The sequence below is a fragment of the Falco peregrinus genome, chromosome 2 (assembly GCF_023634155.1).
Source record: "Falco peregrinus isolate bFalPer1 chromosome 2, bFalPer1.pri, whole genome shotgun sequence".
In the NCBI taxonomy this organism is placed as follows: Eukaryota; Metazoa; Chordata; class Aves; order Falconiformes; family Falconidae; genus Falco; species Falco peregrinus.
This window is the reverse complement of record NC_073722.1, coordinates 4,278,303-4,292,002: the sequence shown is the minus strand read 5'-3', so window position 1 is coordinate 4,292,002 and position 13,700 is coordinate 4,278,303. Positions and strand designations below refer to the sequence as shown.

The 13,700-nt window shown below is 53.9% G+C and overlaps 1 protein-coding gene across 3 annotated transcripts in view; it reads right to left on the bottom strand.

The window, feature by feature from the left end:
* Positions 1-1,040, bottom strand: part of STOX2 (storkhead box 2) — a 149,190-nt gene extending 148,150 nt beyond the window's left edge. For 2 of the 3 annotated variants that reach the window (XR_008745784.1, XM_055795829.1), the window contains exon 1: positions 593-1,040. Coding sequence is in view for 2 of the 3 variants with exons in the window: in XM_055795829.1 (XP_055651804.1) it covers positions 593-950 (358 nt within the window). In the remaining variant the exon portion in view is untranslated. The remainder of the gene's footprint in view (positions 1-592) is intronic. The other variant, XM_055795828.1, reaches the window with a different exon arrangement.
* Positions 1,041-13,700: the final 12,660 nt, after the last annotated feature.

The following is a 13,700-nucleotide window of genomic DNA, read 5'->3' as shown; positions in this document are numbered from 1 at the left end:
CAAACCCACGTCCGTTCCTCATCTCCTGCCACTACCCTCACCAATGGCAGACACCCCTCACAGCAATACAGCGATACAAGTTTAAGCTACCAAGTAGATATAAAGCAAAACACTGGTTCAGCGAGCCTAGAAACGCTAGACCGTACTTTTAATTTTTCCAACGTTGGCAATTATTATCTTTGATTAACCGATTACCAGTCTGGGGAAAAGCTCGCATTCTTTGTAAGCGTGAGCAGTTATGTGCTGAACGGTGTGAAGGTCTGTAAAGGTCTGGTAGCACAGGGGGGCGCGGGACCCCGCTACCGGGCATCGCCTGGGACCAGCACGCCCGAGGAGCGAGCTGCGGGAGCCGCCCGGCGGGACAGCGGGACAGCGGGGCTTCACCTCGCCCGCCGAAGGAGACGGAGGAAGGCGCCTCCCCGGCCCGGCCCGGCCCGGCCCGCAGCTCTCCTGGCGATCCCCGGCACCCTCGTAACGCCGCCGGTCCCGTCCCGGCTCACCCACCCCCGGCCCCTGCAGGGGCAGCTCGGCGGGGCCGCCGCCACCCGGGGCAGAGACACCCCCACGTCCCCCCGGCCCCGACGGCACCTACCCAGGCACTTGATGTGGAAGCCGCTGGGGGGCTTGAGGGAGCGGCGCGCCCAGCCCTGGCGCAGCACCTCCAGGTGCTCCTCCTTGCCCTGCACCAGCAGCACCTGCTCGTCGATCCAGCCCAGGAAGAAGGTCTCGGCCACCGCCGCCGTGGCCCGCCGGTCCCAGAAGTGCTGCATGTTCTCCCGCTTGAAGTCCGCGAAGATCTCGTAGCCGATGCGGTGGCGGCCCAGTTCCGTCGCCGGCCCCGCGCCGCCGCCGCCGCCGCCCCCCCCCGGCCGCCCCCCGGCCGCGGCGCCCAGGACGATGGCCAGGGAGTGCGGGGCGATCTGCAGGCACCGCTCCGCCCTGCGCGGCATGGCCGCTTACCGCCCGCCGCCGGGCATGGGCAGGGGCATGGGCATGGGCACGGGCAGGGGCACGGGCAGGGGCATGCCTCCCCGCGGCCGCGCTGCCTCCCGCGACCGGCTGTCCGCCCCCCGCGCCGCTCCGCCCCCGCCACGACACGGCCCGGCACGGCCCGGGCCGCTCCGCCCCCGGCACACCCCGGCACGGCACGGCACGGCACGGCACGGCACACCCCGGCACGGCACGGTTCGGCGCGGCACGGCACACCCCGGCACAGCACACCACGGCACAGCGCACCCCGGCACGGTCCGGCGCAGCACGGTCCGGCGCGGCGGGGATGCTGCCCCCCGGCAGCCGATTCCCGCAGCGGGCAGGGGCCGCCGCCTCCCGGCGGGGCAGCCCGCACCCGGGAGCGCCGTCCCCAGGGACGAACCGAGCCCGCTGCCCGTCCCGGCGGGGGTGCAGGCTGCTCGCACCCGCCCGCCGGTGTCGGGACACCGCACCCTTCCCCGTCTGAAAGACCGGGGCCTCCCCCCGCCACCCCCGGGTTATCCCAGCAAGTCTCAAGGTCGCTGTATTTGTGCTTCTTCCAGTGGTTTCCCAGCTGCAAACACCCGGTGAGCTGCACCCACCCCGCTGCGCCCAAACGTCCGTCACCACCTTCGTCGCCGCAGCCATCCTGTGTCCCCCTGTCCTTAGGGGTGCTGCCAGCCGAGAGCGATGCTCGGAGCAAGTGCAAGGTTTGCTCCCGACTTCTGTGGCTTTGTTCCAGCAGTTTAATATTTTGCTTCCTCTGTGCTCGGGGTCACCACCTGCCCACCAGGCGCGAGGGAGAGCCCAGCGACAGCCGGCAAGGTGCGAGCAGGACTGCGGGCCCTTCCCGGCCTGGGCTGTGCGTCAAGGTGGCTGCCGAGGCATGGGCGGTGGTAGCCAAGGTGCCGGTTACACTGGTGAGAAGGCAGATTGAGGAACCTCGCTCCATAGAAACCCTCCACCCCACAGTAAAACCGAGTCTCAGTTCTGAAGACAGGGCTCGAGTTCCTGAACCGGCTGTAGCTGTTGGGCACCTTGGTGCTGCGCCGACTGTGCTGGTGGCTCCAGTGGCACCCGGGCCCTGCCCCAGGCAGCAGGGCACCATGGCACTGGGGAAATGGGCGGTGAAGTGTCGGAAAGGTAAGGGACACCAGGAAGAAAACGGAGCCACAGAGAAGAGGGGCAAGAGTGGAGGCAGAGGAGTGGGCCCCAGTGGGAGGAGAGCGGAGGCAGCGGCTGCTCTGCCGGGCACTGTGAGAGCTGCTGCAGCCGCTGCGCTCTGCGCTGTGCACGAGCTGGGGTGGTCAACCTGTTGCTCCTGAATTCACTCACATCAACATCCCTCGTCACTTTTGGCCCCTTGAACTATCACCCATTCGGTTCTAACCTCGTTCACATCCTCTGGCGCTCTCCATTTGGTTTCATCCACATCCTTTTCCAGGGCACTGTATAACAGTCAGGCTCCTCTGATACCCCCCACTTTTGGGGTTTCAGCCAGTGCTGTCTAGGTACTGAGGAAGGTCAAACTTACCAGGATTGCAAAGGGTTTTACAAGGGCACAAATTGAATGAAACCAACTTTACCAAAGGGGAAATCAAAGGTAAAATATATTATCCAGAATCACTGTGAGTCATTTCGAGCCGGGAGCAGAGCCTATTAAGGCTGGCTTGCAAGTCTCTAACCTCTTCCCAAATATCCAGCACAGCCAGATCTCAAGAGGCCCTTCATCTCAGCCAGCAATAGTTTTGATGGTGCTGCTGTCAATATTTCAAAGGAGCGCTTTCGCGTTGTCATTCAGCCCTAAACTTTGCAAGAAGACCCTCCGGCATCCTCATTGTCCTCCAAACTGCTTCCCAAAGTTCACCTGAGCCACTGATTCCCTGTTAAAAGAGCTAGTCTTAATGTGTTGAAACTACTGTCATGATCTCGTCATACTTGTGTTATTCTTACCTTGTGCCTTCCTCCTCTCTGCATTGTATCAGCCTTTTATCTTGCCCATCACACCTGGATTTCAGGTCTCCTGGGCAGGACTCACCTTTGCGTTGCCTTTGTGTGGAGCACATCACATTGACATCCCAACCGCTGATCGGAGTCACCAGGTGACTTAAGGGCCTGGATGGCTTGCCAGATTTTATTCCTACCTGCAAGAACAAAGGAGCCAAATTCATCCTTTTGATTGTTTTTAGGTTACTGCAGCAGATATGTACTGAGTGCTTGGATGCAGGGTCCCACGTCCCACGTTTTGCCCCCAGCCCCCAGATCCCGAGGGCTAGCCAAATCTGCCTGCGATCCTCCTGCTGCCTCTGGAAAAAGCGGGTGCTCAGCACAGCGTATCTGGCAGCCTTTGTTCACGGCATCAGCGTTGCTCTCTCCATTAGCTGCACTCCTTTTCCTTTCAGTACTAATTTCTGAACCAATTGGTGTGGCGAAACATGCCACGCAGTCGTTTTCCTCCCCTTGTGAGGCATTTGCAGTAACGTTGTGGGCTGTCAACATCTCTCCTACCCCTGGCTTGTTCTCCTGTAAAGGCTGGTCCTCAGCCTGCTAGTCCTCTCCCACTCCGCTGTCATCACCTCTTCCCTCACACTGCTTCACGCCTCTCCCCTGGGCTCCAGGCTGGCCCTCCCTCCCTCCATCCGCACGCTGCCCCTCGCCGCGGCTGGCACGCGTGCCACGCACAAGCGTAATGACAAGGTAAGGAAGGAGAGTATGCTATGATTTGTCCCAGACATGTTGGATGGGGCACCGCGATTGCGGCACAAATCAAAATACACCATGCGCCAGGGGCCAGGTGCTGTCCCCGTAAGAGCCAGTGCCAGGATTGTCTGAGTGGGACCTCAAGGCCCTGGTTAAGAGACTCCCCTTCCTTCATGGGCCTGGGGAAAGGCTGTGGATGACAAGTATGTACTGAGTAAACTGTTCCTCATTCCTTATTCCCCCTTTTTTTCCCCATCTCATTCCCGTTTCAAACAATTTTTTTGCCTCAGCATTATTTTTTGGGGGGGGTGGTTTATTTGGGTTTATTTATATTTTGTTGCTTGCCAGTTTGGGGTTAAAGAGCATCTCCTTCCTTTTCATTAATTTTCACTTCAGGGGACTTCTTCCAAGCAATCAAGATCTATAGCCAGACTAAAGCTGATCTGGCACTTCCCGGTAAGAAATACAAGCGAGATGACAGCCTACAATCCTCTTAGAGCCGAGTAACGAAAGCGGGTGAAGTGGAACCCCCAAGTGCCTCTGAAGTGTTTGGAAAGGCAGAATTTTGCCTTGCTAGTTGGGCAAAACTCCTGAAGAGGTAGACATGTCCCTGAAATGCATCAGTGGTGGCAGGAGATCTGCAGCAAATGGCACCGTTTATTCCAGGAGGGAGCAGAAAGCCAAACCAACCTGACCAAGCTGTGTTCTCCAGCTGCCTGTGCTGATCCCTGTGATCCAAGGCCACCGAATGGAAAAGAAAGGCTGAGCTGTAATACATGTATAATTAATGGTGGTTGTGCATCCTGGATTTGTACACAGCAAGGCAAGTTACACAGTTCCACAGCCTACGCGGTATTTCAGCAGGTGATTGCTGCAGATGCTGCGTTCAGGTAGTAAATCAGCAAGTGCCCTACTCAAGATTTCTTCTGTGAGAGGTTTTGAAAGAGTATTTCCTATCGGAAAACTATTTTTTTTGATCTCTCCAGTGGTTTTATACAGGAAGAAATGATACCTTCCCTCCTTGCTGTCTACCCAGTGTTGTTACCTGCCGAGAGAGTCCAGCACACTTCCCAGCCAAGTCACCTCATTCCCAGGAAGAAGCTGCTCTTACCATTACATGGATTTTCAGGTGGTTGAAGTGTGTTTGGCAAGAAACCCCCAGCTACAGGTTGGATTTATAAGATATTTCTGTCTGGGCTTCTTTTGAACATGCCTGCATCTATTCCCCTGCAGAAGGCTGGCTGAAGCTGGAGACTCACGCTGGTGGCCCCGTGACACAGAGCTCGGTGTGACTGCCATCGTCAAATCCGGCACTTACTGCAGCCCCAATGAGACCAGAGCTTACAGACCTTGATAATAAATGTTGAGAAGGGCTGCCCCTTCCTCCTGCCCTAGCTGAGAGCTACGTGAGCCCGGCCAGAGTCACTTGGACACGGAGCCGATGTGAACTGGCTCTGGCTTCTGGCTTTGCTGCTGCAGGCGTGCAGGAGAAGGGGCAGGAGCAGGTATGCCAGCAACACGCAGGCCTGACGCTGCTCTTGTCATACCCTGAGAAAAACCAGCAGCTATCTCAGAGGAGTGAATGCTGTAAAACGGCGGAGATCATGAACAGTGACGGTGATTTGTATCTAAGAAAAGCAAGATGACAGGAGACGTGCTAGCAGTCCTTCCTTAAAACTCTGCCCAGAAGCGTGGCAGCCTTTGCAGATAAGTACAGCTCTACAGTCGCCTAGTTTGTGTTGCACGAAGACACTGATTTTGCCACTAAGACTTTCTAAACCAGCACCTCATTTAGCCTTACCCTTTTGTTTTGGTGACCAGTTTTTGTAGTAGGGGCATAATAATACTCACGTTTGTAAAGTCCCTTGAGAACTGCTATTAAAAATCATCCCAGGAATGGCTGTTTGACACATTCTGCTCTGGTAGGAGCTAAGTGTTTCTGCCTTCGGTCCTGTCCTGCGATCCTCCACCACGAAGCCCTGCTCAGAAGTCCTGGCTCAGGCTGAGTTCCCAGTGAAGTCAATGGGAGTTTCCCACGTGAGGAGTGATGAGCTAGGTCCAAACTAAACACCCAGCTAATAAGCAGCGTAAGAAGCAGCTGACTGCATCATTTTTAAGCTCTGTGCTTTTACCTGACTCAGACCTGCTGGCATCAACAAGGATCCCAGGGGCAGGATGCGAGCCAAGGGAGGAGAGGAGATCCCTGGTTGTTGCAGGTTTGCCCATCTTCCTCCTCAGGAAAATCTTTGGCAATGGCATTAAATCTTTGCAAGGAGGTGACTACTGCTTGGATAGGTGAGCCGGTAGGTAGACAATTATCTATTGTCTGCTTAACAATAGCCTACACATAGTGGTGAAGTTACGCTGATCAGGAGAAAAATCAGCTCCCAGCAGACATGGAAAACAAATTCCCACTTTACTCACAGGACATGTACAATTCAGGTACAATTCAGGTACGTTTAGACAGGTAAATAACACTGCACTAAAAGCCTGGGATTGGAAAGCCCTTTACTTTTATTTATTTACCAAGTTGCAAAGCGGGAAACAAGATTTATAGCTATTTTGAAGCCAAAAAAGCTGGTAAACAGCTCATCACAGCGCTGCACGCAAATGGGGCCAGAACAGATTCCCTGCATGGGAAATTCTTGACTGTACATTAAAAAGGAGGGAAGAGAAAGGTATGTTTATATCTTAATCCTCTAAATATATTTCTCTAGAGTAGAGAAATTTTTATGTGCCTTCCAACCTATAGTTCTCTTATCTGCTGTGATGCTGATGGCTGCTATCAGCCAGATTACAGTCAGACACTAAGGTGGGGGCTTGGAAGATGTTTTCGACAAAGAGAGGCGTTTTTTTCAAACTCTGCAGTGGTGCCCTACTGAAGCCATACAGGAGTCAATACTTGCAGGTAACATGCAATTTTAATTATGGAAATGGACACTAGTTGGCTTAAAATATCTGCTTGTCACATTGCTCTGCAGGAACTGCTGCAAACACGGTCGGTGCAGCTCAGGCACTGACAGACCGAAAGAACTGGGGTTTGGTTTTACGATTCCCCTGCAAGTACTGGAAAGACATCGTGAATGAAACGCCCGTTAATTTTCACGAGTGCTCTGGAAGAGAGAGCAATAAAATGCATTTCTCTACCTTTTTTCTCCCTGCCTTCCACAGCCTGTGGGCTGAAGCACTGGGGGCTCTGCTGCCTCCTGATCCAGCCAGGCAAAAGCATGAGGCTGATCCCTGGCGGTCCTCACATTGCCGAGTTAGTGACTCCACGGTCAGCCCAAGGAGATCAGAAGGTCTCCGCCAGCCTCAGCGTTCTAATCTGAAGTTTCTCTGCTTTGAATAGATGGGTTTCCTCCCACAGCCCTTTCTCCTGTAGCGCAAGTTGTGAGTAAGTGCTGCGGGCAGTGCGAAACTGCGCTCAGGAGAACAAAATTACAGCGAAATACGTATACCCCTAAGAGTATGCAAATGTAAATGGCTTACACAGGCAAAGTGAGGTAAAGGGAAATCCTTGTTCCTGTAACATGCATAGCTGAGAGCTGCAGCCTGTACTGGCTCAATTTTCCTGTAGGGATCCCACTAGACGGGGGACCAAAAGGATAGCTCGGTGGCCTGTGAGCCTGCGCTTTCGTTCGGAAAGTCTGTTCTGTGCTTAAGCCAGAACGTGAGGCAGAGCTGACCACTTCTAAATGAACAATTAAATCAACTCTTCCACCTTTCAGAAGAAGAATTTATGTAGGGGCTGCTGTTGCAATACCCACTTGAGGGGTGTGTGTGGGAAATTAAAAAAAAAAAAAAAATTAAAAAAGAGGATCCTGAGCGACAAGCCACTCTGCAGGCAGGGTGATCAGCCCACAGGGTGTGGGAACCAGAGCTGGGCACGGGCTTGTAGGCAGCCTTGGCTCTGCCCTGGCAGCGGAGCTGTGGGCGATGAATAGATGTCAGTCTCAGCTGAACAGCTCTGATGTGGGCTTGAAAAGCCTGGGCATACCACTTCTCTCACTCAAACTGGAGCTGTAATATACTGGGTTGGTGAGAACTGCGCAGTCCATCCCTGCAGGTAGAGGTGAGGGACCTCCACTTGTGCCCCCAGGCGTGGGGGGAGCTGGCACAGAATGCTGGAAAGACTAGTTCCTGCATGTTGGCTTCTTGGAAACCCCCTTGGTGGCACAGATCAGGGGAGGCTTTCCCAGATCACAGGATGGAGAAGCTCCGCGGTCATTTGGCGTGCCAAGTTTTGGATGACAGCACCTCCTTTCCGACTGGGGAAAGGGAAGGTGACCGGTGTTGCTGGGTTTCAATAAAAGCCCTTTGAGATTTTGCCTTGCCTTTCAGGCAGGCAGGCAGCCGTGCTGATATGCAGCAGAGGGATGCAGTAAATTAAGGTAAAAGGAGGCTCCACCAGTGCCAAGACATTCTTGCTTTTCCTGCTGGGAAGCACAGGTTGGCCAGAGGCTTGCCCTCTGTAACCGGCTGGTGACAACCCTCCACTCTGTGTGCACCAATCCACCACCACAACCCGGCTCAGAAAACACAAGCCAGGCTTACAGCCTTCCCCTGGGCTCCCCTAAACCAAGGGCACGAGTTTCCAACGCCAGAGCTTTGCAGGAAGAAGATTTCTGCACTCAGGGAAGGAAAAATGCCTGTGGGAAGGGGAACTAATCCCTACCACAGCCTTTGAATGTAGGGGAAGGCTGGATATAGCAAAGGGCATTGGGTAACGGACCCACCTCGGGTTTTAATTCACTGCCCTGCTTGCTGCTTCTCCAGCCGCTGACGTCCTACCAGCATGCATTTAACACGTCTGTGTCTCTTCTTGATCAGGACACGGATTTCTGGCATTTCTTTGCTTGATACAGACGCCTCTGGAAAAGGACAACACAGCTCTGAGGAAGAAATTACCATCATGGGATTTTTTTCTCTTTTTTACAGAAATCTCTTACTGTTTGCTGTGTTCAATAACCTTCTTTCTTCTCACTTCACCTCAGGCCTTAAGTTTCTTGCCCTCAACGAGCTAGTTCAGTCAAAGCCACGCTTGGTTTAAACATATGAAATTAACAGGCACCTTACAGCTGCCTACAAAAAACAATTCTTACTTTTAAAAACAGTCCGGTACAGGTTACGGTGCGGTGCGAATCATCCCCTTTTACTCTTTGAACTGGTGGGGGGCTGTGGGATAGCCCAGCGCATGCTCATGTGCGCGGGGAGGGAAGTGCCAGCCACTTTCTCCAGCAGGACCAGCTGCAGCCCTTCCAGCACTGGTTTTGTACCCGTCGGGCGAGTGCCAGGAACTGGTGCACATGGAGGTTGCGGTGCCTGCCAGCCATCAGCTAGCTTCTCTGCTGCCCCAGTGGGTTCCTGTCACTTGGAGCAAAGAGAGAAATGCGAAGGCTGATGGGCTAGATGCTCACTTTCAGGTCCCCTTTGGCACCACCAAGCCAGTAAAGGGGTGGTGGGCTGGGCGTAAGAGAATTTATTCCTGGTTTAACAGCCCTTCGTTATAGCTAAGCCCTTTGCGCAAACGGCAATTTGGCTCCCATCGCCTGAACGCTGCTCCCTTGCATTAGGCTTTTTATAATAGCTGTAATTACAGATGCAAACTCTGCTTTTATTTTATGGGAGCCGAGGTAAACCTGCCCGATGTCACAACCGGCGATCCTCAAGCACAGCCAAGTCTGTGAGGCAGCGTCTCCGACTGGGATTTCATGTGCGAGTCATAGCGCAGACCTGCCGGTTTCCACGCCAGCCCTGCCTGCTCTCAGGACCGATCTCTCTCACAGGTATTTTCGGCAGCCATCCTGCTGCTCTCCTGCCTCTTCTCCTTGCCTCGGCTTGTCAGGATTAGATGGTTTAACCAATGCCCCCAGTTGTCATCAATCTCAATATTGAATGCACCGAGATAATACAAGCAACTCTCTGCTCTGTGAAGACAGGCATTTATGAAGTATTTGTGAAATCATTTCAGCTAAAGAAGACAGACGGCTCTATTTTGTGTCTAGTATTGCCTGACAGGTGTGGACACACCCTGGGATAACTCTCTTGTCATCCTGACTAGAAGGTCAAGACTCTACATTTGACAGAGAGAATCGCCTTTGGCACTCCGACAGAAAAATGAGAACACAGCACCATCCAGAAAAAAAACAAACAACAAACCCCTTTGTAAACCAGATGCGCCAGATTTAACGTTTCCCAGAGCTTAATTCCTTTTAATTTTTGTAGCTCCCCTTTGAAGATTATCCACAGACCCAGCACCAGGCTAAACCAGAAAGTTTAGCTTTTGTTCTTCTATTAGTCATTATTATCGGCTTATCGTTCTGAGCATCCTGGGCACAGTGAGCAGCGGGTCTCTCTCCGCTGTGCTCCTCTTTTCTCCTTTCCTCCCCATCCAGCACCGCCCACCCTCCCCTCTCCTCTTCCTCCTTCATTTTCCTGCTTTCCCTAGGGATGTCCACGCCACCCTGCGCTTCCCCGCCATCCCCAGCGCCCAGCAGAGCTCGGCTATAGAAGAAGAGAGCAGGGGCTGGCCTTGGTCACGGCGGCGGCACTGCTGGGACCCACCACGGCTCCTGGGGGAAATCCTGGCCCCACCAGGATGCGGAGGGTGGGCTCAGGTCGAAAAATTTGCCAAGAGCTCAAGAGCTCTTTAGCGGGGCCATGAGATGTACCAGGGAAGAGTCAGAGCTCTCCTGGGGCTGTTTCTTGGGCTGGTGCAAATTTCAGCAGCTAAATCTGAGCCCACTTCACTGGTGAATGTCAGACCCAGAAGGAAACATGGTTTCCTGGTAAGGCAGTAAAGATGACTCCTATAAGTGAATTTGGTCTTGATTTTCATGGAAATGAGGTTGTCTGTTCATAAAAAATGGACACATCACTGCTTCATATTTATGCAGAGGAGAGTTACATGAAAGTATCCAAGAATCAGATCATTTCTTTGCAAGGAAGAGGTGGGAATGAATAATTTTTACCAGTGGTGTTATGGAATGAGCTTTGCGGTGGATTTAGAAAAAAAACCTACTTAGCCTTTTCCTTCTTTCTGCTGTACAAAATGCCGCAAGCTACAGAACCGAACAGCCAGCTTCTGTATTCCTGCTTCCCCACGCTGAAAGAGCCCATTCAGAGGTGCTGCAGCCATCGACCGTGGCCAGCCCAGCGTGACCTTGGGGTCCCTTTTGAGGCCAATCTAGTGATGCTTTCAAAGGGTGGGTGGTTTCGCGTGGTTCGTACCGACATGGGCACGAAGGAGGCAGGAGTTTATTGGGAGCGCGGAGGAGGGAAGAAACCTCAGGGTTTCCTTGCCTCCTTTTTGGCTCACGCTGCCTTCCTCGCTGTACGAAGCGCTCCAGGCGGTGCAGCTGAAGACCCCTGCAGGGATCAGGGCTGGATGTAACCCTGCTCCAACCGGCCGGCGGCTGTGGTGGCTCCACCGTTCTGAACATCCTGGGCACAGTGAGCAGCGGGTCTCTCTCCAGTACGCTCCGCTTTTCTCCCCTCCCCCCCATCCAGCACCACCCACCCTCCCCTCTCCTCTTCCTCATTCATTTTCCTGTGCGGAGGGGAGCAGGGGCAGCTGGGGTGACTGCGGCTGATCTGAGCCTCAACCGCTTCGGTTTCCAAACCCGGGATCTTTTTGACATGCACGGAGCGCACGGGCACCCGCAGGGCTCCAGCAGCCAGGCCTGTGCCTTGCCCCCCACCCTTAGCCACAGGCACCCTCGGGGGGAACCCGAAAGCACAGAGCGTGGCTGGCACACCTGGCACTCACTGAAAACCAAGGGTGTAAGGAGTGTGGCCGATGCTGTTGGGGTAATGAGGGACCTGACGGACCTGCTGCTCCACCAGTGCTGGTTTAGGTGGCCCTTGGAGCCTGGCCTCCATTCCAACACCTTCCCCTTCTCCAGGGCCAGAGGAGGAGTCACTCCTCTTCCTGGGGATCTAAGCCTTGGCCAAGACTTCTTCAGGCTCCAAAGTGGGCAGCAGTACTTCACAGCTGGGGGTCCTCACTCCTTCAGGTCTGCAGTGCCTCGAGGTCCTTTGCCCAGTCCATTTCCATGGCCCATCAGGTTTTGCTTTCACACCCTTTAACCATTGCAGTCCCCAGCATCCAGGTTTCCCACAGCGCTGCATTTATCTTTCAGCAGATCTGGTCCTTTTCTGGCCATTTAAGAAAATCAGTGAACATTTTTCTGCTCTTTACAGTAACACCCTTCTTTGCCCTGGCTGAGCCATGATTGTTTTCACTTGGTCCCTGTGCAAAGCTGGGAAAGAGGTGCCCATTTCCATCCGGGAGCACAGCACATACCCCCTCCAGCTTGCACGGAGCGTGCCCAGGAGGAGCAGCAGCAGCAGCACTTTTTACCCCAGGCATTTTCCACCTGGTGTCCAGCCCTGGGCTGGGCTGCAGCCGTGCCTGGGTGCCTCAGCAGTACGGGTGTGTTCCCAACGTGCGTCAAGCTTGCCCAGGGCTGGTGGGACAGAGCATCTTGCTCACAGGCACACTCCAAATGGGCACCGTTTGGTCACTCAGCCCTTGTCAGCAGCGCTCCAGGCTGCAGGGCTCACACCCTACTGTGGCTTAGGTTGAGGAGGAGCAGGGGTTCGCCCCTGCCAGGGAATGCATCCAGGGAAAGCCCCAGTGGATGCTGCCTGGCACAGGGGACGCGAGGCCGCATGAGGGTTGAGGGTGGCCTGGCTGCAGCCACGGGTGTGCGCTGCCTGTGGGAGCCCCTCCACCTCCCTCATGCAATGCAAACAGCTCAGAGCACGCCGCAAACTAAACATGACAGAGAAGCAGAAAAATCCCAGTTCAAGATTTATGTAAGCTGGGGGGGCGGGGGGGGGGGGAAGGGCTTTTCTTTCTGGCAATAGCTATACAAAATCAATCACTGCTGTGCATATACCCTCAGGAGACTGTATCGGAGAGGCATCCCTGCAGTGCAGCCCCTCCTTCCCACAGCAGCGCAAACCCTGGCTCCAGGACACAGCAAACGCAGAGCTCCTGTTCTTGGTGCTAGCTGGCTTTCCAAGACAAGAGCATGGATAATACCCAGCTGCTTTTGAAATCCCACATGGTCACTAACATGTAATGTCATTATTTTGTGATTTACCGGCAGAACAGGTGAGGGTCAGTAGGACCCCTGCGCGACAGCACAGGCTGGGGAGGGAGCCTGGGGCTGCCGTCGCGCTGCGGGCTGCGGGCTGGCCTGGCTCCAAACAGGAATCCAGAGCACAGACCACATGCACCGACACCACTGGCAGAAAGACAGCCTGCAAGCAAGAAAACGAAGGTTTAACCAAGTATTTACCAAGTGCCATTAACCCAAAGAGAACTGAGAAAGTCTCAGTTCCTAGAAAGTCATTTCTCTGAGGCTTCGTGGACTCCAAACGGAAAAGCTCATCCTTTATTTTGTTGTTTTTTCTTTTTTTTACCATGAAAAAGATCACCATACTTAGCAAACTGCGGCATGGGCTGTAGTCACCCTAGGAAGGTGTGCTTGAGGAGTGCTTGGCAGCTTGCTCCCGGGTGGACAGGAGCACAGCTTTCCTTCCAGCCTGGGGGAACGGGGCAGGGAAAAAACTCCAGGAGATCCAGATCCTGGTTTGCAGGGGACAGCCATCGGTTTTACAGCCTAAGAAGGCAAGTTACTTGCAGTGAAGCCATATAGCAGAGTTCAAACAGCCAGCATTTGTTGATGTCCTCATAGGGATAAATTAATAAAACATCAAATTAATTTGCCTAGAAATAGGACAGCAATCACAAGCCAAACTTTACCGCAACGATTTGCATCACAGTAACAAACGCGAAGCTTAATCATAGCTGTACATCCCTATTTCCCTATGGAAAACGCTACGCCCTCTCCTCATCATGGGTAGCTTATAACTGATAGTCCTTGTAACTATCGCTGGTTTTCCCCTAGCAATAACATCCCGGGGCAATCCCACGCGCCCTGCTCAGCAGTGCACGTTTGATCCCACTGGCAAACCCTGGCACAAAGAGCATCCTGCCTAATTCCGCCAGGTGCAAAGGG